We start from the raw sequence: 23,283 nt of genomic DNA, 5'->3' as shown, positions 1-23,283 counted from the left end.
ATCCCCTGTGCACCCTCAGTCTCTCCTCTCTCAGAGCCTTCCTCTATGACGTCAGCGGTGCTTCTGTATTCAGAACCACGCTTCGTTCGAATTGAAAAGGGGCCTCGGCGATCCTTGAGCCCAGCTTCCCTCCAGAGGCCCTGAGATGGGGAATAACCTGCCTGTGATACCCACCAAGAGATTTTGAGACCTGGCCTCTCATTCTTCATTCAGCCCTCTTTCCGTCACAGGTACCAAAAGGTGTAGAGGAGGTGGTCTTGCCCACATCTAGCTGGGCTCATGTCATCAACAGCACTGGGAATGCAGTGGAAGTAAATAACACTGTTCGTGGATTTCCTAGTCACTGCCTTTGCCTTGCAGTTAGCCCTATATCACAGTCTGATCTCCTTCTTATTGTCACTTCCACACATCGAGCCCTTTATGACATCAGAATATGACACTGCCTTGTTCACTAATTCCTTTTCGCATGGAAGTCAAAACTGTCTTAAATATTTTTGATAGCCCATAGCATCTCGCACAGTCCAGGCATGGAGTAGGACTCTCTATTTGTTGATTCACTGAGTGTCAAGGACAATTCCAGGCAAGGCTCACATTTGAGCTCTTAGTTGTGACAGGGACCTGCTCCCTCACACCGGTGTTGGCTTTACCTCATTTCTCGATTGGAGGCTTCCCAGAGCCTCCCCCAGTTATAATTAGGTATGCCCTCCCCTCTGTTCTTATAGCTCTCTATTCAAGCCTTGATTGCTGCTCCGATCATGTGGGTCATTGTGAATAGAGCCTGCTTCCTCCTGGATTTCGAGCTTCTGGGGACAGTCAGAAGTCTTTCTCTGTGTGGCCCATAGGTTTCTTTGGCTACACAGTTTCTTGCACGTGGTTGCACTCCATACATGGTTGTCGAATTGAATGTTATGAATAATGACACAGTTCACACTGTCTTATCCACGCGTGGTTTATCTGCACAGCCCAGGGCTTCTTTCCACACTGCGGCCAAACCCCAGGCTGGGACAAAGGCCAGGCTGGGAGGGTCTGGGATGGTTTCCAGATGGGCAGAGATAGTCGTATGTCTCTGAATGTGTCTCTAACTGCCTCTCAAAGTCAGATGTACAATAAATTACTTTGGTTTTATTCATCATGGTTAGATGGCTGAGGCTCTCTCTCCCTCCATCAGCCCAGATAATGAAGAGATGACATTTTTATTGTTTACTCTGTGGCACAGAGAATAAGGCACGTTCCCAGGTAACCGGGGCACAGGCAGCTTTCTCCAGGTACCCATATTGAGGTGGTCTGGGAAGGAAAGGCGTGTCTGGGGGAGGCAGGCAGAAAGAGGGTTCCAACTCTGGGAGCTGGAGGGTCTAACCTCATCTAATGAATGCAGAGCGGAGGCGCAAAGCTGGGGCGGCAGCCCGAAGCCAGTGGCGGGGCGGTGAAGGATGGGGCGAGAACCAGGAGAGGGAGCTCGGGCCGCCGGGCCGCCGCCCTGGCCAGCCAGATCGGTCTCCCCGAACACCTGGACTCCATCAAGCAGGCCGTTAGGGAAACGTCACACCACCGGACGGTCGGGCAGTGCTTCGAAGGGGATCACCCAGGGGCTTGAGGGAGGAGGGAAGAAGGAGAGCTGGAGAGAAAGGGACCGGGGTTTGGCTTCTCATTAGGATATGGCTCCTCTCCGGAAGAGGGCCAGGTGAGGAGGAGCGGGGGCCGTGATCATGCCACAGACCAGCCCGCAGAAGAGAGGTGCGCCCACGGCAGCTCACCTCCAGACTGCTTCCACGATTACTTCTCTCTCTCAGAATGGTATTGCCTCCATTTTAGAACTTTCTGGAAACTTCTGGAGAGTAAACTGTCCAAAAAGGGAGGAAGGAAGGAAGAAGGGACATTCCCTTTGGGTTCCCATCATACTTGTTGGAGCAAGGGGTGTCGGCAAAGGGAGCCGTTGATTAAGTGGAGCCCCCTGGGGCTGGATGTGTGTCTAGCAGTTGGGGAAGGGAGTAGATAATAATGCTTGGATTCCCAAACGTCTCTAATTAAATGGATCCATCGTTCTAAATAAATGATAAAATGGAAAAGAGAATTACAAAGTACTGACTTAGGATTTCATAATTGAATAACCTAAGAACCAGGTGACAATGCTATGGCTTTTCAGCAATGCAGATGAGAAAGACTGGCGTTTTTATGGTTTAACCCATGTTATCTTAATTTGCATGAGTGGAAATGCAGAGTCCAGAGAAAAGGCAGTAATAGTATGTGTATTCTCTCGACTTCACTTGCTATGTAAGTGAGGTGCTGACTGAAGGTGCCCTGCGGTATAAGGGACCCTGGCCATCTGGAATGCCCTCGGAGGAGGTGGCAGGCGAGGGTGGAGCTCTAGAAACTGGAGAGCCTTGTCGACAGGGGTTCTTAGTACTTAGCAAATGGCGAGCCCTGTAATAAGTTTGACACAGCTTCTTCCTGCAGGATCCAGACTGTCTTGGGCAATGAGACCCAGAATCCCAGCACTGCCCTCAGGGCGACATGACCATACGAGAGCGAAGTCCAGGGGCTCAGGGGAAGGGAGGAGACAGGACTTCCACCTGCTCGGAAGCGTCGGGGACACCGCCACCCGGAGGAGCGGTTGCTGGCGTAGAAACTTGTTCAGAAGGGATTCCTCAGCTATATGTGCTGCACTGGGCAAGAAAGCCACGGAGCGGGGACACAGGCAGAGGGACAGAGGCCAGAGCAGACATGCTGCATTTGGAGAAAGGCGTGCATGTCATGTCGTGTACAGGGGCTGGAGCGCAGGGAGCATGGCGGGGGGTGGTTCCAGACGTAGCGGAGCGGGCAGGCGGGAACGTTGGGAGCTTGGGTCCCGTGATAACATCTTCTGGTTTTATTACAAAGACGATAGAGGGTCATTAAAGGGTTTGAAGCTAGAGCGTGATAGACTCCTTAGAGAGAGACCTTCCAACTCTCAGAGGCTCGGTTCATGTCATGCTGCATGTATCTGGATGGGGTGAGGATTAGAGAGGAAGGTGGAAAACTGGGGTCTGAGGACTGGATGGGGGGCTAGCCTTTCCGTGTTTTACTATCTAGACAAAGATGCGGGTATGAACTTGGCCCGCGTCATTGAGACTGGAGAGGAGGGGACGGATACAATTTAAGAAGCTTTAAATTTGGGGGATGAAGGGGAAGGAAGAATCAGAAAGGAACCCAGGTGTGGTGGATGAGGTTTCTTCCCCGAGAGAGGATGCACTGCATGTGGAGCACTCTGGAGTGAGGGGACAAGGAGGCTCTGTCTTCATGCGGTGTGGACCTCTCTGGCTGGGTGGGCAGTTGAAACCATGGACCTGGGTCAGATTGACCCAGGAGAGCAGCAGAGAGAGAAGAGGCCGAGTAGAGACTCCGGGGCCCCCTGCACCAAACACGTATGGCGAATCTGGGCGGCCTGGGAGGGAGGCTGAGAGGCCGCGGGCAGAGGGGGAGGCAGATGAGTGGAGACCATTAGCAGGAAAATGAAGGACGAGTTTCCCAAAGAAGCGAATGATTCACAGGGTCAGATGTGAAGAAGGAGCTCACTGCCGACATTTGCTAGAGGAACCTGACCTTTTCTGCTCCCTTGCCAGAAATAAGCACCTGTTCTTTGTAGCAGGCAGTAATGTGCAGGGGCCCCGCCCTAGGAATGGGAGTGTTAGCTCACATCTCAGTTTCCATATGTAAAGTCTGTTCTGGTTCTCGGCTTTGTCAAAGAACAGGGAACTACTGCTCATGAGCAGTGGGCACTGAGGGGCAGAGGGGCCGGGTGTGCGGGATCAGAGCCTTAATTTTAGCCAGACAGTCTGAGCTCCTCAGAAGGCAAGCTTAATTTCTATATAAATAGAAAGTATTATTATTATTACACCCTCATGCTGTATCAGAGCCAAACACTGGAGTCCTCAATACTGTATTTATTTCCCTGGGCTTTCAGTGGGATGGGGGAGTATGGGGCGTTTAGGTTGCTAAGTGATCGTGCTTCTAAAAATAATGAAGTTCTCCAGTTGTTCTCGCTCCTGGTTGTTTTGTTTCGTTTCGTTTTGTTTTTGGTTAGAGTAAGAGGATTCCAAGGTCAAGTTATGGAGACAGGCTGTGTCTCCAGGTGGCCTCAGGGCGGCCTGTTGGGGAAGGACTGGAGAAACTCTCCCTCTCTGGTCCTCTTGCCTGCACCCTCTTAGGGCTCAGTACTTTGGGAAATTGCAGGAAAGACTGGGCCTCCCTCTGCCTAAATGAAATGCTTTGGGAGGTAGTCGGTCCCAGTGGTTGCTATGGTGATGCGGGGGGTGGGAGAGGTGGCGATGCAGAGTTTGGCCTATGTGTCTGAGGTCCCTGCTGCAGGCTGCTTGGAGCTCAGGCTCCTGATGCCGTGGACAATGTGTTTAGGATTCCAGAGGGCCACTGACTGCGGTATTGAAATCTTTAGGCAGACCCGCCGGTTCAGCTGGCTGAATCCTCCTTGTTGAATATGCAACTCACAGGCTGAATCTGGGCATGTGCTGTGGGATTGGGGGCTTCACAGTGACCTTGATGGGGGAAAGAGTGTGTGGAAGAGAACTCTGTGCGGGGCAGAGGGTGGGACTGTAACCTCTGAGAATTGAAAATGGCCTTTAAGATCATCTAGTTCATCAATCTCTTCAGCAATGTCCCTGACAGCTGGTCACCAAGCTCCTCCTTGGACTCTTCCTATGATGGAGAGCTCACTATGGGGCAGTACACACCATGCTATTGTTGGATAGCTCCTAGGACCCCTTCCCTTCCTTTCCCTTCCTTCTACTCCCCCCACTTCTCCCCTCCTCCTCTTTCAGCCTTTCTTGGCAAAATCTGGCCCCTTTTAATTAGATCTACTGACTCAAGTTATACTAGGAAAGAGTATTAGTCTTCAGCCAAGTGATGGCCACGCGCTACCAAGCAAAACATTTGTACTTTTCTCAGCTGACATCATTTGGAGACCCCGCTGTGCTACCCGCATTCCCCAAGTCTCTCAGGATGGCTCTGAAATATGATGCTCAGAACTGAACGTGGTGCTCCCACCGGTCCGACCCACGGAGGAGGGTTCTTTTGGATGACACCACAAGGCCGTGAACAGCCTGAGCTTATTTTATTATCCCCCTCACCATGCCATCGGCAGATACGAGGGTTGCGGTTGTCAATCTCAGACCTTTTACTTACGAACAACTGTCACTGTCCTCTAGTTTTCTACTTTTTTTTTTTTTTGGCTATTGTCATCTAAGCTGCTAATAAATGTGTTGAAATGGACAGAATTGGTGATAGAACTCAATGGCACATGTCTAGAAATCATCCTATCGTTTGAAATTAGTAACATAATTATAGTAATAGCTTTTTTGGCTGCTTCTCTCTCTCTAATCAATGCCGGTCTTTTGAGACGGTTGTTGTTGTTGTTATTTTTCTGATGAGGAAGTGGAACCACAGAGAGGTTAAGTATGTGGCCCAAGGATTCACAGGCTCTAAATAAATAGCCGTCAGTATTTGAATTCCATCTTTTATTCAAATCAAGAAATTCTCCACCATTCTGAGAGTATAAGTGATTTTGTCCAAGGGCTTGCCGAAATCAATGAGTACCAAATCCTTACCAGTTTCCTGATCTGCTCTTCCAGTAACTATTTAATAAAGAAATGAGGTTAGTTTGGGTGAATTTGTTCCAAACAATCCCATGCTAGTTTGTGATAATAAGAAACATGGATAATAGTGATAGTAACAGTCCTCACATTTGTGGCAGGTTCTGAGCTAAACTCTTCCCATGCATTATTTGATTGTCTTGCTTTCTCGTTGTTCACAAGCTATTTACTAGTGTATTGCCGAATTCTTTTGGGGGTTGACAATAAGCTCACTAGTTATCATTCTAGAAACATCTTTTTTTGAAATTGAGATATTTGCTCAGGTTTCTAAGGTCTCTGATTTTATCCTCAGTTTCTTACAAGCTGCTGATTTGGATGTTCCTTCAGTGCTGAGTCTAAATGAGCATTGATTTCGAGAGGTAGACACTGGGGTCAAGTCCAGTTCTGCTCCAGCTTTTCATCTGTGGGACTACCAGCAAATCACTCAAACTTCTTAAGATATGGTCTCCTTGTCTTTGAAATGGGAACAATAATCCAAACCTAGACTATTTCAAGGGATGTCGAGGTTGCCCATATGAGAGAACGTTTATGTAAAAGTGCTTCTCGGACTTCGAAGTTCCGGACATAGTCGAGCCATTTTTATTAGTTAAAATGATTAAGTATTCCCTTTTACGTACTCTGCTATATGGGTTTCACTTTTCACAGAATTCGTCTTACGCTTATTAAGTTACTTTACGTATTTATAAGACACACGGAGACATAGCTGACTATTGGTCACCAGACCTAGAAAGAGGTACCCACTGTCCTATTCCCCACTGATTTGTGCTTGAAGTAGAAGAAGTGGAATTGCAGACCCATGGGAGGAGAGGGCATCTTTTTAGAAGAGGTCGGCAGAAGTCCTACAAGAAGCAAGCCGCATCCATCCTGGAAGGAGCGGGCCGTACGCATTGATTTTCAGCTTCTTCTCTGTCTTTCCTCCCTCCCCCAATGTCAGCAGGGTGCCTCGTGCCCCTGCAGTTTCTTCTGGTGTGACTGTGGGAGGGAGGGTTGCCTATCCAGAGCAACCAGCTTTTTACTTCTCCGGCACCAGCAGCCTTCTTTTCTCATCGGGCAAACTGAGGCACAAAAGAATGGGCAAGGACTTCCGTGGCGTCATGACACCAGCAGAGCCAGAAGCTGCCCTATTCTATCGCCCGTGTTGACTCTTGGAAAATGTAGCTTCTGGATTGTTACCTGTAGGAGGACAGGAGGACCAAGGCCCTCTTGTTTGTCATTACGTCATAACTTCTCACGTTGCCTGGCAGCCGATACATGTGAAACTACGTGCAGGAACGAAGGAACAAATGAGAGGGAATTCTTTTCCGTGGGAACTGTGGCCCCTGTCAGTCTGAACTTGCAGCCCTTAAGCTTTGTGAAGAGGATGCCCAGAAAGACTTCATCGGAAGAGTCCTACCAATCTTCACATCTTACACCATCAGGAACAATGGAAAGGTCCCAAGGTTAGTGGAACGCGGGCCTAGACTAGCAAGTGGTTTTGGAGTGATGTCGGTGTGCTTGGTTCTTCAGCTGCTATCACCAGTGAAGGACACTGCAGTAGTGTCCGACTACTGGAGTGGCCCAGAGCATTCTCTTACTGGATATCTTGCAGTGTGGCATCAACGCCCCATAATACTGCTGATCCCACAACCGTGAATTTTCGTACATTTTCATTCCACGATATCCCTGAGAGGTCCTCCTCATGTCCCCATAGTAGCCACCTCTAAAGTCAGCATATAAATAAGAAGCAAAAATTCAGGCTCCCATGACGATCACAGCGATCTTGACCGCTGGAGGGGGAGCACGCGTGAGCAGTGGGGACAGGCGGCGGAGCAGCTGGCTCACCTCCCCTGGGCAGCTCCCCTGGGAACCTCTGCGGGCACCGGTCTTTCGAATGTCCTGCTTCCCCTAACGGTACCAGCACCCTCTCCGCCGAAGAGGGGTCACCCCAAACTGCAGGTCCACTCCCTATAATAGTGCCTTGGCTTGGAGGGCGCATGTGCTCAGGCCGCATTTTGAGGGTAGTGGGAAAAAGTGGGGCGGGGTGGGGCGGAGAGGCGCCGCGGTCGTATTGGGGTTCCTCGTTCTGAGGGGCTCAGATTCCTAATTATGAGAATGGGGGCCAGAATGTGTGTGCCGCTGCTAGCTGCAAAGGGGCGTGAAACGAGAATTTGGAGGGAGAACCGGAGACAACTCGCAAGTTCACAGCCTTTGTCACAGTTCGCACAGAGTCACTGTCTCCTCTCATTTCTTTTAAATGCATCAGAGACGTCAAGGCCAGCAGGCGAGGAGCGTCACGCGCCGTGAGAACAGGAGATCTGGAAGAAGGGCCTTGGCCAGGGCTGGGGGCGGTCAGGGTGTCAGCATTCCCGCCGCTGTCTTTTCTGCGACCCTGATTGTTGGCTTCTGGGAGGCCCAGCCTGTCACCCTTAAGCAGGGCTCTTCCGACAGCGCCACGCAGGGGACCCCAATTATGAGTTGCTAATAGCACATGTGGTGGAGTCGGTGGAGAGGGCCGCCCAGAGGCCTCTGCTGTGCTCAGAAGCACCTCCTGATCTTTCTTTACAGCCTTCATTTTCCCCTCTGGAAAATTACACCAGCACCTCTGACCTCACTGCGGTCACCCTTTGCCATAGAGTGACCGGCTCAATTCTTTTTGACAGCTTCAGACATTTTAATAGTCCTTCTGCCAAGGAGGAGCAGGCTTGTCCCGTTGGCGTGCTGAGTATTCTGGGGAGACGGCGATAATGAACTCCCTTTTCATCCCAGTTACTGCCACCGAGTTCAGAACCTCATTACTCCACGGCAGGACTATGGCAGAATCTTCTCCTTGCACCTCTGCCCAGGTGTCTCTCCTTTCTCAGCCACTGCTGGATGACCTTGTCAAACATGGCTCTGCTCATGTTGTTCCTCATGCTCGAGAACCACCCTCCCTGGCTCCCCATACCCGGGAAGGGGCAGAGCTGGCTTAGCAGCATTTCGGAGGGAAAGGGCTAAGGGTGTCTTCAGAGAGTGAGGTGGAGGCTGAAAGGGATAATGCCATCTGACCCTGTTGTAACCAGAGGTTAGGGTCCCAGACAAGGTTCACATTGGTCCCGCTTTTAAACTCAGTCCTGGTTGCTGAAATGGGCACTGCCTTTGAAGAGGCAGAAAGGCGCGGTTCCAGATGAAATCGTTCGGGGTAACTAGAGTCTGGCATAAAGAAAAGGTACAGGGAAAGGAGGGAAGAAATGGGGACGTGAGCTTAGAGAAGAGAACAGCTCCAGGAGCGTGCGATGCTCATCTCTGCCAGTCTTGCAGCTGCGTTGAGAGGGGGTTACTTTGTCTAACTCCAAGGTCAGGGCTGGGCCGCCTCGGAAGAATGTGAGCTGCCCATCCCCGCAGGGGTCCAAACCGGCTGGACCGATCTTAGCCCGGAAACACTGTGCGGTGGCTCCGAGTTTGGGCTTGATGTTTTCCAAGATCATTCTAGTCACTTTCTTGCAACATGCGTTGCTATGGACTGAATGTTTGTGTCCCCAGATTAATGTGTTGAAACCTAACCCCAATGTGCTGATATTTGGAGGTGGGCCTTTGGGAAGTGGTTAGTGAATGGTGTTAGTGCCCTTAAAAAGGCCCAGAGAGCCCCCCCACCCCCCCGCGCCTTCTGCCACATGAGGACACAGTGAGAAACAGCATTTAGGACCCAGGAAGGGGGTCCAGACCAGACACCGAATCTGCCAACACTTCGGCCTTAGACTTCTCAGTCTCTCGAACTGTGAGAAACAAATTTCTGTGTTTTTTAGCCCCCACCCAGTCGGTCTACGGTATTTTTGTTACAGCAGCCCAAACGGACTGAGACATACCTTACTCTGCATTGCACTGGGACTATGCAGGCCTCGCCCTCAGAGAACTCAGTCGAGTAGGTACAACAGATAAGAAAACTGAATTATAAGATAGGAGATTGGAAGAAAGGGTGATTCTGGAAGGCTTCCCGGAGGAGGTACACATGGAACAGAGTCTTGGGGGAACGGGTCATTACCTAAACGAGGAAAGGTGCGCACGAAAGTGCCACAGCGTGAGGACCTGTAGGAAACCACACGGGGGCCTGAGGGGCAGCGGGGAGGCCTGGGAAGAGGCCGGAAGACCAGATGGGAACTGGATCATGGCGGCGCTCTGAAATCAGCATGGAGGCTTTAGGGATTTAATAATGGGAAGCTACGTGACAGACTGGATTTCAGAAAGGTCACTCTTTCTAAAGTAATGGTCTGGGGATAGGGGATTGCAGGAGAAGCGGGCAGGGAGGCAGAGCAAAACCAGTGGGTGTTCATGTGAAAAATGATAAGGACATGGGCAGTGGGGACAGAAAGAAATATTAATGGGACAAAGCTGCAGGAATTACTATAAGACAATCTCTAGAGAAAGACAGGAGAAGTGGCATTTGAGTCGAGACCTCAATGACTGGAAGAAAGCAGCCATGTGACGATGTGGGACAGAGAGTTCCACACCGAAGGACCACCAGAGTTCTTGAAACAAATTGGAATGTTCAAGAAACAGAGAGGAGATGCTGTGGCCAGACCACAGAGGGCAGGGGAGGTAGAGGAGGGAGAAGAGACAAGGCGGGGACGGGGCCCCGATCGTGCCCGGCCTCATGGGAAAGGTTTGGGGTGTTACTGGACGTATGATGAAAATGTAGAGCATTCGAAGCAAGGTGATCTTATTTACGCTTTAGAAAGTTCACTCTGCTTTATGGAGGATGAACTGAAGAGCGTACTTGCAGTCTGGGAACCACATAGGAGGCTGTTGGACTGCAGAGTGGTCCGGCCCAATGGGGTGCTGGATACACGAGGAGAGAGCTCGCCCCTGGAGGAAAAGACCGGGGAGTCATTGGCATCCAAGGGATAGTTGGAAGCTTGGTTACACCGAGACCCTTTAGGGAGAGCGTGTGGATTGGAAACAATAGGGGTGTTTGGGGGGTGGGGGGCAAGTATGAAACCTTAGGAAACATTGCTTTCAAACGGGCTGGAGGAAGAGGAGTAACCAGAGGAAAAAGGGAAAATCTGAGGAAAGGGAGGAATTTCAAAGGGAGGGCACAAACACTATAGAATTATAAAGAACTGTAACTTTACCAAGAAGTGCAGATTGCGTTTGGGGACCTGGAGGCCATTGATGCCCTGTAATGGGAGTCAGTTTCTTAGAGTGGTGAGAGCAGAAGCCACCTAAAGATAATCACTGTTCCCATTTTTTTTTGATGTATTTTCTTCCAGCCTTTTTTATTCTTTTACACATTTCACATTGTTGGATTTATATTTATGTCAAATGTCTTCCCTTTAAAATCATACTGTCTTTCCCCTTAAGACTATATGATGACCTTTTCCGTGTTATTAAAAGTTCTGTAGAAATTGCATTTTAAGGGCCGCACGTTTCACTGAGTGTATTGCAGTTTGCCCAATGCTTCTCCTACTGTCAAAACACTAAGGACTCTCTGTGGAAAGCAGCACGGCAGTTCCTCAAAAAATTAAACCTGGGATTACCATATTCCTCAGCAATTTCACTTCTGGGTCTTTACCCCCCAAAATTGAAAGCAGGGACTTGAACAGATACTTGTAGCCTCACGATCATAACAGCGTTATTTACAGTAGCCAAAGGTGGAAGCAATCTAAGTGTCCGTTGATGGACGAATGGATAAGCAACATGTGCTATATACACACAATGGAATATTATCCAGCCTTAAAAAGGAAGGACATCTTAACACATGCTTCAACATGGATGGACTTTGAAGACATTATGCTGAGTGAAATAAGTCAGTCACAGAAGGACAACTTTTGCGATTCCACTTATATGAGGTACCTAGAGTTGTCATTTTCACAGAGACAGAAAGAAGGGAGGTTGCCAGCAGCTGGGTGGGGATAGGGAGTTACTGTTTAATGGGTACAGAATTTCAGTTGGAGAAGATGAAGAAGTTCTGGACATGGATGGTGATGTTGATCGCACACCGATGGGAATGTACTTAATGCCACAAAACTGTGCACTTAGAAATGGTAAAAAATAGTAAATTTTATGTTATGTATATTTTATCACGATTAAAATAACACTAAGGAATCTTGATTTTTTTTTTTTGAAGTCAGGTTTACTGAGGTATAATTTACATATTGTAAAATCCATTTTTTTAGATATAGAGTATCTTGACAAATGTAAAAATGTAAAAACCACAATCAAGATCAAGATACAGATGATTTCTTTTACTGTGAAAGTTCGCTCCGGCCTCTTTCTCAACCATCCCCTCTCCCCACCCCCAGCCCCTAGCAACGACTGATCCGTCTTGTCCTTATAGTTTTGCTTTTTATCATATCATATATATGTCGTATATTTATCATATCATATAAATGGAATAAGATAGTATTTAGCCTTTTGATTCTGGCACTTTGCACTTAGCATGATGCTTTCGAAGATTCATCCATGTTGCAACAGTTCATTACTTTTTATTGATGCCTAGTATTCAGTGTTACGGGTGTATCACAATTCATTTGTTCACCATTTGAGGGACATTTAGATTGCTTCCAGTTTGGACAGTTATGAATATAGCTGTGATAAATAACTATTAATTGCTGGGTTATATGGTCAGTGCATTAACTCTAAGGAGCTGCCAAAACAACTGTCCTATTTTGTATTCTCACCAGTAATATATAAGAGTTCTAGTTGCTCCACAGTCTTACCAGCGTTCCGTATCGTCAGGTTTTTATTGCTTTTTTTAGCCTTCTAATAGGCATGTAGTAATAACTGTTGTGGCTTTGATTTGCATTTCCCCGGTGATTAATAATGGTGCATCTTTTTGTGCGCTTGTTTGCCATTCACATCTCTCTTTGGTGAAGGGTCTGTTCACTTCTTTTGACCATTTTTTCATTGTATTGTTTGTTTTCATATGGGTGATTTGAAAACTTTTTACTATCATAAAAAGTACTTAGTGAACAACATTGTATGTAAAACGTTCCCCTTATTTTGGAGTGCGTACTTAAAATAATTTCCTAAAACTACTGGTCCAAAGAGAGTGAACATCTTCAATGTCCTCATGTATACATTGTCTGATAGCTTTTCAAAATGATTACACCAATTTATTGTATTTTTAGTGGTAGTAATTCAATAAGCAGAAAAGGCTATCACGTCGTTTTAATTTGAATTTTCTTTGACTATAATGCTGTGGGACTTTTTTCATATTACTAAACATTCTGTGTTTCTTTTATGAATTGTAGATAGATGCTAGATTGGCACAGAAATGTGCCACAGCTGTATCAGTATAGCGTCAGTTACAGAGTATGTGAAACTCAGTGCCAGGAACTGTGGTTTATAGTATTTTCATATTTTCATGAAATATTAACCTAGTCTCAGCCTATTTTTTTTCATGCTCAGTGGCCATGAGCTAATTTGCATAGCTGGCAAGGTAAAAATAACTTCAGAGCTGAAAAGAAAGATCATTGCCATCAGGTTAAACTTGGACCCTGGGTGCCAGCACTTCTGCAAGGGCAGCAGTCCCTTCGTCTAGACTCCATTATTAATAAATGCACTCCATTGTTCCTTATAAATAGAAAAAGGTGCTCTTTTAAATTCCTTTCTGAGAAAATGGCCATGCCACTCAGGTTTTCTGCTGGGAGAGTAACCTCTCGATTCTTCCAAGAACTCAGCATTTCGTTTATTCACGATGAAAGTAGAATTAAAACCACTTACTTTGTACGTGCTTGCGTATCTCTGTCAAAGAGACTTGGGTAACAATTAAAGAGTTCCTGTATATAGGCACAGTTCTTTTTAATTATTAAATGGCTTGCATTTTGTTGTGTTCCAAATAGGTGGTATGGGATGTGATATGACTCAGAAGTACTAGGATGGATTTTGGTTTAATGACTCTAAAAAGTGAAAAGTATTTTGTTTTCTCTGACAAATAGCTCTGGTTCATTCGGGTGCTCTACAGACAGCTGATATTTTAGAGCAACTTTATGGCTGCCTCTTCATCATGCACTGTGATTGTTAAGTTTGTCTGCTATGCAAGTATGGGAAATTATCAGGGCATTTTTTTTAAATACTGCCATCTAGAAGACAGATGGCATATACCTGTCATGCAAATCAATCTCTCAGGCATTGTAGGCAGAACTAGGAAAGTGAAACAATGGACAAGGATACTATTTCTAAAATTTATGGATCTGTCATATGTCTGGAAGAGTCATTGATTTGTGAAGATTTTTATAAACTCATTCTTTCAGCCAGATATTTTCCAGACATCCCCCCCACCCAAAAAGCCCCCTACCCCAACACACTGTGAGAAGGTAGAGTTTTTTTATTTAGATTTTTCTTTTCCTCTTACTTTGAAGGGCCCCTTTAGTCAACCCTCCATCCAGTGTTAACCTGCACGATCAGCATTTCGTGTCTTGGGAAGAGGACTCTGGATCAAGAATGTGTAGAATTTTTCAGTCTTCCCAAACCTGCGCAAGGAACAATATTTCCGTATCTTGGGAATTAAGCCACTTGCTTAGGTGACATTGAGAAACACGCTTGTGTATCCTCCAGTTGGTATATTGGCTCCGTGCAAGGGGCATGGTTCCGAGTGTTTCCTTGTTTTTCGTGTATCTTACTTAGCTCTTGTCTAGCCATGCCAGTTATATCAACTTTCCCTTTGGTTTCTTATCCAGATAGTATTATCTGGACAGAAGAGGTGAGTGAGTCATTGTGAGTGACAGAAACCAAACTTGGACAAGTTTTAGCAAGGAGGCGCTTTTCAGGGAAGGGGTGTCTCACAGAGCCACCGCGTTGCAGAAATGCCGGGAAGTAGTCAGGCTTCAGGAACTACAGGATCAGGGCGCGGGCTCCAGTGGAGTCCTCCCTTCTCTCGTGCGTCTTTTCTTCCATCCCTCTTACCTCTGCAGGGTCGGCTGGCTTCTTCTCTCCCACTGCAGCCAGCTTTGTTCTGTGGGAGAAAACCCGAACAACGGCAGCTCCCGAAGCCTTTAATTGTCAGGCTTTGGCCGATTCAGGAGAAATCAGCCAAACTCTGATCCTAAGTCCAAACATCCCAAGGAAGGAACTCCCCTTCCCTGAAAGGGTTAACTGGCCAGCAGTGTCGCCTAAGACCATTTCAGTTTTTGAAAAGAACTGTGGGGATAGAGAGGCAGAGGAGGTGCTGGCAGTTCCGACAGCGGCCACTCCGCGCTGGATTATACAGCTGGTCTCCATAATCGGACCCTGGAGTTCACCAGCACATTCTTCCAACCAGGATGACATTGGGGGCTTGGCGCCCTACCCCCATGGGTAATTAGCTGGGTTCTGTGCCTCAGCGGGGCTCTCTCCCAGACGAGCCTTCTCACAAATGCCCGTTCCTGGTCCTCAGGGAGACCTGGGGAGGGAAAGCGTGTGGGTGGTACATCAACAGAAATCCCTCACCACGGCTAGAAAAACAACTCAAAGAACACGTATTTATGTTGCAAGTTCTCATGATGTGGGATTTCCCTCTCCAGCAATTCTCCTTCTTTGCCAACTCTCTGAAGCACGGTTTTGGTAATATTCAGATGACGCTGCAATCACAGGACACCGTACGGCTCTGCAGAGGACCAGCTCTGTGGCCGTCCTCGAGAAGGCATTTGTCAAATATATAGGCCTCCGGGATAGATTTCTAGCTATTAACTATCATCTTTTGTAACTACTGAAAGCTCTCCAAATTTGGAATCTAAATTTCTGGATGTGAGTCTCAGTTTGACCATTTACTATTTCAGTGACCTTGGGCTAGCCAGCTCCTCTCTCTGGACACATAAGGCAGGAGATGATGATATCTGTGTGGAACAGGGCTCTGGAAGCGGCAAAACAATAGTGAGGTATTTTTCTTTTTATCGCATTCATCGTCATCATCTCCTGGACCGGAATGACGGTCGGTTTCCACCCATCCTTACTGTGTCTGGAGGGATGGGGAGGGGATTGGAGGAGTGGCTACCAGCACCTGGGGGGCCGAGGCCAGGGGTGCTGCTGAACTTGCTGCAGTGCACGGGATAGCCGCCCACAACCAAGAGTTATCTGGTCTCAAATGTCCCTACAGCCTCCTCTCATTGGTGTGACATGGTTTGATTGCTGAATTTTCTTTTGGTAGGAAAAGAAAGGGGCTTTTTTGGCTATGATTTTTCTGCTCCTCAAAAGGTATATTTTGGGATCACTTCATATACACTAAGATTCTCATGAAACTTAGTTAGGAACCCCATTTTAAATTCCAGAAAGGGTTGCCTTACCTTTGTTAAATATAGGACCATTTATTCCCTCTTGGAAATTACATGGATCTTCTCTATTGGAAAGGGACAACTTGATCTAACCTGCTTCTCATCCTCCTAAGAAATATTAGGGCTTCTTGGCTTAATATTAATATATTTATTTTTAAATAAATGGTTGACAAAGTATAGGGAGTAGGGAGATGAGAATAAAAAAAGGGTGGAGGGCCAAAAAAAAAAAAAAGAAAAAATAGGTAATTAAAAAGCTATCAAATATTAACTTAAACTATAAGATAATTTGCTGTAGTCATAAAAGATAAAATAAAATTTTTTTTATTGCTATGGACTTAGAAGAAAATCAGTGTTCCACTTTGGTCATGAATTAGCTCAGACAGAAGCCTAAAACACACAAAACCAACCAACCAACCAGGAACAGCTGCCTCGTGATGGTCTGGAGGTCAGTGGGTGTGTATGTGATCTCTTTAAGACTGCCTATCCTAGAGGAGAAAGAGATGCTGTTGCTACTCAGGTACCATAGGAGGAGACAGGGTCTTTCCTCGAATGCGAATGCGTTGTCTGCAGTTCTTAGAAAAGCGAAAAACCTTTTAAGGCAAACGTGTTCGTCATTCTCGGCAGGCATCAGGAAGCCACATGGCTCTGTAGAGGCAGCACTTCCTGTTGGTCCATCTCGTCCGTTTTTAGAGCAGTCTGCTTAGAGAGAACGGGCTGGCTTCTCTACCTGGGTTTTTCAAACTGTGGTCAGCCCCATTAGAGAGTCATGAAATCCATTTAGTTGGTTGCAATCAGCATTAAACAAAAGATAGAAAGAACCGGAGAGAAAAAAATGTATCAAATATAGAGTATTATTTTATAAAGCATTATCTAATTGTATATGTATGTGCACCTGGGCTCGTGATGTAACATATATTTCTTACTTACAGGCTTTGGTCAAAAAGTGATTGAAAATCATTGCTTACATCAACCGTCTTAGGAAGGCACTGTCCCCATTTTATAGATAAGAAAACTATAGCTCAGAGAGGCCACTGCTTGAGGCCAGACAGTGCGAGTGGTGAAGCTGGTATTTGAAACCAGCCGGTGTGACTGAAAAGCATGCGCTTCACTACTTTCTCTGAATCCTCAAGTCTTTTTTGGTTATAGACCTTCTCCAACAGGTAAGCTGCCTGGTGGTCCCTGGAGTCTGGATCACATTATTTAGGCAGGGGAATGAGGCAAGGGAGGGACATTCTAGGCAGGAGGGAGGCTGGAGAGTGAGAGGCGTGTCCAAGAGATGTGTTACAGGAAGGAGATGATAGACTTTGGTGCCTCGTTGGGGGTAAAATAGTAAAAGACGCGAAGGGACCAACCACCAAGGGACACTGTTAAGTAGGTGTAACACGTCGATGACCTGTGAAAATGATACCCTGACTCAATTCTGTGGTGGAAATCCAACTTGAATTATATTCCTGTCTCCTCTCAATCTCCTTATAATACGAGCTGGTTAAATACCTAACATGCTTTGCTAGTGTTAATCAGCCTTTTTTGCATACATGCGAACAACTTTCCTTTCGAATGCTAAAAAGGTTTTCCCTTGGCATTTATATGGGCAGTGACAAAACAGGTAACTTCTGGATCTGAGGAGGGAATCCTGGGCCTAATGCTAACAGATCCCTGGCTTGTGTCTCTTCTCAGAAGAGAACTTGCATATGTGCTTAGGGCCAGGCCACATGTGAGAGAGAAGCTCTCTACCTGGTCATTTCTGCTCACCCCTTAAGTAGAGTGGTCGAATTTAGCAAATGAAAATACAGGATGCCTAGTTAAATTTGAATTTCGGATCAACAGTGGGTAATGTTAGTGTAATATTTGTATTATGCTTCAGGGTATTTTCAGCCATGAGGAGTGTACAGTGAAATAAATACTCCTGTGAAAAAGACGGTTTTAGACCTGGGTTGACAGGTATGCTAAGACAGAGCCCAAGGTCCAAAGGATTGCAGGGTTGGGTGACTGGCTTGGGGAGAGACTGCCTGACTGCAATTGCCCAGAGCCGTCTGCTCCGCCATGCCCCTGAGGGGACGGTCCTGCCACACCCTCGGGATCAGAGCGGCCTCCGTTCTCTTCTCACCTGCTGACAAGCAGAGGCGAAGATGGTGGGAGCAGGGCTGAGCCATGGCGTCCTGCAAGAAGCACGTGTCGAACCGCGCCTTCGCTGGGCGCGCAGAGGTTCGGGTTTGCACTCTGCCTGTCTCCTGCTTTAGGGGTAAAGTAGTCATGAAGCACCCCTCTGTGCCGAGCTTGCCCTGGCTGTGTGCTCATGGTGACAGCAGAAATGGTCAACAGCCTCCGTCCACCCCTGAAGAGCGCACGTGTGTTCCTCTTGGGCCAGCTGAGGGCCTAGGCCTTTGCTGACTCAGATTTGGAGTTGTCCTCAGTGGCCTCATTCTGATTTCGTGGCACGTGTGTGTCTCTTCAGGGCTGTACACATAGATATTGTGACAGTCATCACCTGAGGTGCACGGAGCCTTGAGAGTGATGAGTGGCAAGTCCGTGGGTGGTCATGGTTTGTAGCCTTGGAATGAAGGGGACCAAGTTCATGGCTTTTTGGGGGACCAAACACTATGGCCTTGGTGTTTAATAACACCTGGACTAAGGAACCGTGGGGCCATGCGGGATGAGAAGACACTGCACGGCCCGGTGGCAGAGCCAGGAAAGCTTTGGCTTTGATAGCAGAAGAGAACTGACTGTAATTCCTCATCGTGCCATTTATTAGCCATTTAATTCTTTTCTAGGCCTCCATTTCCTCTTTTATGAAATGGAGGCACTAGGATATTTTTGAGGATTTCATGCAATGACATTTGAAAATGCTGGCAGGTAGTAAGCACTGTATTTGTCACTGCAGCATTTCTGATTCTCTTAGACTTTGTAAACTCCTGTGTCGTGACACCCTTCGCAGTCAGTTGTAATTATGTCGTTCCTGTATCTGTCTACTTCCCCCAGACTGGGGCCCAGGGCCTCTTCCTGCTGTTCACTTTCGCCCGCCTCCCGCCCTGGGCCCACTACATCCGAGGCCCGGAGTTGTGGGAGCTGCATGTGCTTCACGACGAGGGTCTTGCGGGGGCAAGCCTGTGCATTCTGTCTTCCTCCTTCCCTCCCTCCCTCTCTAACTCTCCTACTGAAGACTGGGCAGACCCTGTCCTGTGGGACCTGCTTGAGAGCGGGGGCTGAGGACTGTATGGGACGATCCTCATTAGACTCCAGAATGCTCAAGGACAGGTTTCCAGGGTGTCCTTAGGCTCAAACCCACGTGGGCTGGAGTGCGTCCCAGCTGTGCTACCTGCCCTTTCCGGCGGCGAGTGCCAGGATTTCTGTGGCGTTTCTGCCTGTCTGGTCGCTGCGTGAGCATGCGTGTTCCTCTGCTCAGGGCGGTTGGATCCCCCAAGCATTCCTTGAGCACCTAGTATTTCCACTTGAGGTCTCCCTAGGGAGACAGGTGAGACAACAGAGGATTTCTCCAGGATGTGGTGAGGGAGGTGACGGTGGTGGGCACAGAATTTTAAGGATGCACAGGTCAGGGCCCTTTTCCTTAAGGATCCTAAGAATCTCGTCGCCCCCACTTCTAACAGGTGGACGGGGGAGCCAAATTGTAATCCCTGCCCTCAGGGTGATTGAATGCTGGGAGTTTACAGAACACTCTTTGTTTTCAATGCCATGCATTTTATTTTGCTCACGAGGCCTTGGTGCTCCCCATTCTGTAAATGAGGGTAGCGAGGCTCATTGAGTGATTTGCCTCAGGTCACCCAGTTCTCAAGTGCATGAGTCAGGACTTAAACTCAGTTCTTTTGACCCTTGGTCTTCTGCTCTTTCTTTCATTAATACGAAAGTGTCTTTGTCTCTCCAAAGTATCTGCAATGTCATGGGATTATATGAAATAAAATGTCACGTCTAGGCCAGGTACTTGGTGTTTGCAATCTAATAGGATTGTTATAGATTTTTTTTTTTTTCATATGCGTGTGTGTGTTTCTGGATATGGCTGTGGAAGATAGAAAAATGGAAGCAAAGAAATCAAATTCAGGCCGCACGGTGATTTTGGATAATTATAAAAATACCAAATGGGGACCGGTGAATAAGGAATATAATTATTCCCTAATTATGAGCATCAGTATGATTGATTTGCTTAGTAAAAATTCTAAGTGTCAAGATGGAAAAGAGTGAGTTGCGCCTTTATTGTGGTTAATCCAAAGAAATTCCCTGAAGGAGAGAAGAATCGGGGGAATCTAAGAACATTTTGAGATCAAAAAATATGTGAGGTTTGGAAAGGTAGAAGAGATCGGCAAGGGGCGGAGAGCAGGGGACAAGGTTTGAGGGCAGGGACGGGACAGATGCGAGGGACCTTGTGTCTTACTCGTGATTTGGAACTAACATTCCAAAATGATGATGCAGTTGGGTCACCCGGATGCACACGAGATGCTCTTTCCAGGCTGATTCTTCTTTAACTCAGCTTCCCCCATGGGACAGGGGAAGAAAGCCCGGCCCTGGTAACCTCGATCCTCTGTCTCTCCCTCTGCAGCATCCTGGCCACCGCGGGCACCCACTTCAACACACACGTCGACCTGAGGACCCTCCGGGCCGTGCGCGTCCTCAGGCCCCTGAAGCTCGTGTCAGGGATTCCCAGTGAGCACTGCCTTTCTTTGTCTTTGCTAAGAAATTTCTTCTCGTGTCCTCCACTCGATCAGGGTCTCAGAGAATGTGGGATAAACAAGAAACGGTTTCTCCTGGGAGGGAGCCCCGGTGGTAGTAAAGAGTAGGAAGGCAGAATGTGGCATAGCATTTCATTTTTAAATTTAGCAGCTTTTTTTATTTTTTTTCAGATTTAAAGGTAATAAAAATATCTTTATCAAAAATTTGGAAAGTAAAGAAAATGGTATAAAGTGAAAATGGAAAGTACTTGTTATCCTCTCACTCAGAAATAACTTTTGGTATATTTTTGCATTCCTTTTTTTTCCTGTGCATTTTAATATAATTGCGATCATACTGTATATCTAGTTTTAGACCCTGTCATAAGCATTCGATTTTCCTGACATTAGAAATATTTCAGAAATATGATTTTAAAGTCTGTATTGTAGTCCGTGTTATATGGGCCATGACTTATTTAGCTGTTGCTATGTCGACGGACATTTAGGTTATTTCCAGTTGTTTTTTTTTTCCCCCCAACCAGAAATAGTGCTGCAACAAACATTTTTTAACTTAAATCTTATTCAAATCTCTGATTATTTCCCTAGGCTAGAATCCTAGAAGTGCAATTTCTGGGCCAGAGGACTGGTATTTTATGAATAGGGGCTGTACTCTATGTGCTCCTGCAACAGAGGCTGGGGAGGGGGGTCCCAGGTACAGTGGTGAAGGTGAACTTGGTCCTTGCCGTCACAGGGCTTCTAGTCTAGCAGGGCTAGGACCAATTCCCTTCAGGAAAGAAGCACATCCTAGTAAGTCGAATCTGTAAGAGGAACCTGGAAGACAACAGGGATGAAACAAGTGAGGGAGGGTGATGGGGATGTGAAAAATCAGGGTGAGGAGGAGGAAGGGGCCGGTCCCTGGGGAGGTGGCAGTGGCAGTGGTTGGCCCGCTTCATTGAGAACCGCCTCTGTCATCTCAGGACCAGTGGTTCTAATCTCCAAGACTGGCCCTTCTCCTCCTGGGAGAGAGGAAACAGCCTGCTCTGTCGATGGTGCCGAGTGAGGCTCCACCTGCTGTTCTCGCCCCTCCCCCAGGCCTGCAGATTGTGTTGAAGTCCATCATGAAGGCCATGGTGCCTCTTCTGCAGATCGGCCTCCTGCTCTTCTTTGCCATCCTCATGTTTGCCATCATCGGCTTGGAGTTCTACAGTGGGAAGCTGCACCGTGCCTGCTTCATGAACAATTCAGGTAGGCTCCCTGTTTTCTGGCTTCTGCTTCCTCGTTTCTTCTCCCCTTGGGTCACTGGGGGCGTAATTTTAGGGCATTCAGAGGTTTCTTGGAAAAGTATGTCGCATCCCAAGTCGAGAATTAGAATCAGAAACTTCCTGGTCAGCAGCTTTTTGAGGCACAACTAGCCTAGACAAAAGATTGCCATTGGACACTGCATCGCAAAGCAAATAACCTCCCAGGTTTGCAGTCGGAGGATTTCAAATAGGAGGTCTCGGCTCCCCCACCCCATGGCAGAATGCTGTCAGGATGCACATCAAAACCATCTGTCTGAAGAAATACCCTTTGTACAGTGGCCTCTTTGGCCCACGGGCCAGTGAGACCCAGGAGTCCAGAGTCGAGACTTGGGTCCCTTCAGCCATGGCCCATCCTGTGGCCTTCCTCACTCTGTGCTGGGACCCACACGTAGCGTGGAAGACCTGAGGGAGTTCTGAGCTTGGCTTGGCGGGGGTGCTTGGGAGATTGGCAGGGTGCACCAGCCCCAAATTCTTGTCTTTTTGCATCCCATTTTTTCCTTTTCAAGTTGAGTTGGGTGCCCTAGGAAGAAAGGGCATGGGGAGAGGTTGAAGAAGCCCAGGTAGGCCCCCCCTTTACCTTGGAATTTTAAAAAAATTTTGTTTTTTATTCAATACCAGGAATTTAGGCTCAGGAAAAAAAAAAAAGAGTAAGGACTCACCAAAGGGACTGTAGTTTATAATTGTCCCCAAGAAACCTAGAAACTCAGGGTCTATCCTGGAGTCTGAAGTCTAGAAGATCAGTAAGATTCCGACTTCACCTCAGACCTGTCTATGTGATCCAGTCCTGTAAATTCCTGGTACTTGATGATAGTCGAGGCCATGGCCTGCACAAAGTGGGGGGCCATGTGGACGAGAGCCTCCATTTTCGGAGGAGATTGGGTTGAACACATGGTCTGTGTGGTCTAGAGAAGCCAGAGAGGGGAAGGAGCCTGAGATAAAGGACAGATCTTTCTGGGGGAAACAGACTTGTGCGCTTGTGGCTTCCTGGGGTCCTTTCCAGCTCTCGCTGAACACCATGTGGTTTACCTCCCCCTCCCCTGCACCCTCCGAACATGTCTGCAGGTATCCTAGAAGGATTCGACCCCCCTCACCCATGCGGCGTGCAGGGCTGCCCGGCCGGTTATGAATGCAAGGACTGGATCGGCCCCAACGACGGGATCACGCAGTTTGATAACATCCTCTTTGCGGTGCTGACCGTCTTCCAGTGCATCACCATGGAAGGGTGGACCACCGTGCTCTACAACGTGAGTGCAGCTGGCGGGGGCCGGCTGCGCGGTGACGCTTCTGGCATTGTTTGGGCTGCTTGGTCTGGGGTGAGGGAGGGCTGGGCATATGCGTGTGTGTGTGCGCGTGTGCGTGTGCGTGTGTGTGTGCGTGTGCGTACTCAGCCATGGGACATCTTAGCAGTTCCTGTTCCTCCACTGTCTGGCCACTTGCTAAATGGAAGGACATGGCTTCTTCACACAGTTAGAAAATTGCATCC

The 23,283-nt window shown here is 47.6% G+C and overlaps 1 protein-coding gene across 15 annotated transcripts in view; it reads left to right on the top strand.

Moving 5' to 3' along the window:
* Window positions 1-23,283, top strand: part of CACNA1E (calcium voltage-gated channel subunit alpha1 E) — a 498,756-nt gene that overhangs the window by 286,714 nt on the left and 188,759 nt on the right. For all 15 annotated transcript variants that reach the window (XR_005656965.1, XM_039881316.1, XM_039881318.1 and 12 more), the window contains 3 exons: window positions 20,394-20,497; window positions 21,592-21,744; window positions 22,863-23,044. Coding sequence is in view for 14 of the 15 variants with exons in the window: in XM_039881316.1 (XP_039737250.1) it covers window positions 20,394-20,497; window positions 21,592-21,744; window positions 22,863-23,044 (439 nt within the window). In the remaining variant the exon portion in view is untranslated. The remainder of the gene's footprint in view (window positions 1-20,393; window positions 20,498-21,591; window positions 21,745-22,862; window positions 23,045-23,283) is intronic.

The sequence above is a fragment of the Pteropus medius genome, unplaced genomic scaffold (assembly GCF_902729225.1).
Source record: "Pteropus medius unplaced genomic scaffold, Ma_sr-lr_union100, whole genome shotgun sequence".
NCBI classification, from domain to species: Eukaryota; Metazoa; Chordata; class Mammalia; order Chiroptera; family Pteropodidae; genus Pteropus; species Pteropus medius.
The sequence above is the reverse complement of the archived record's forward strand: the minus strand, read 5'-3'. Positions and strand labels throughout refer to the sequence as shown.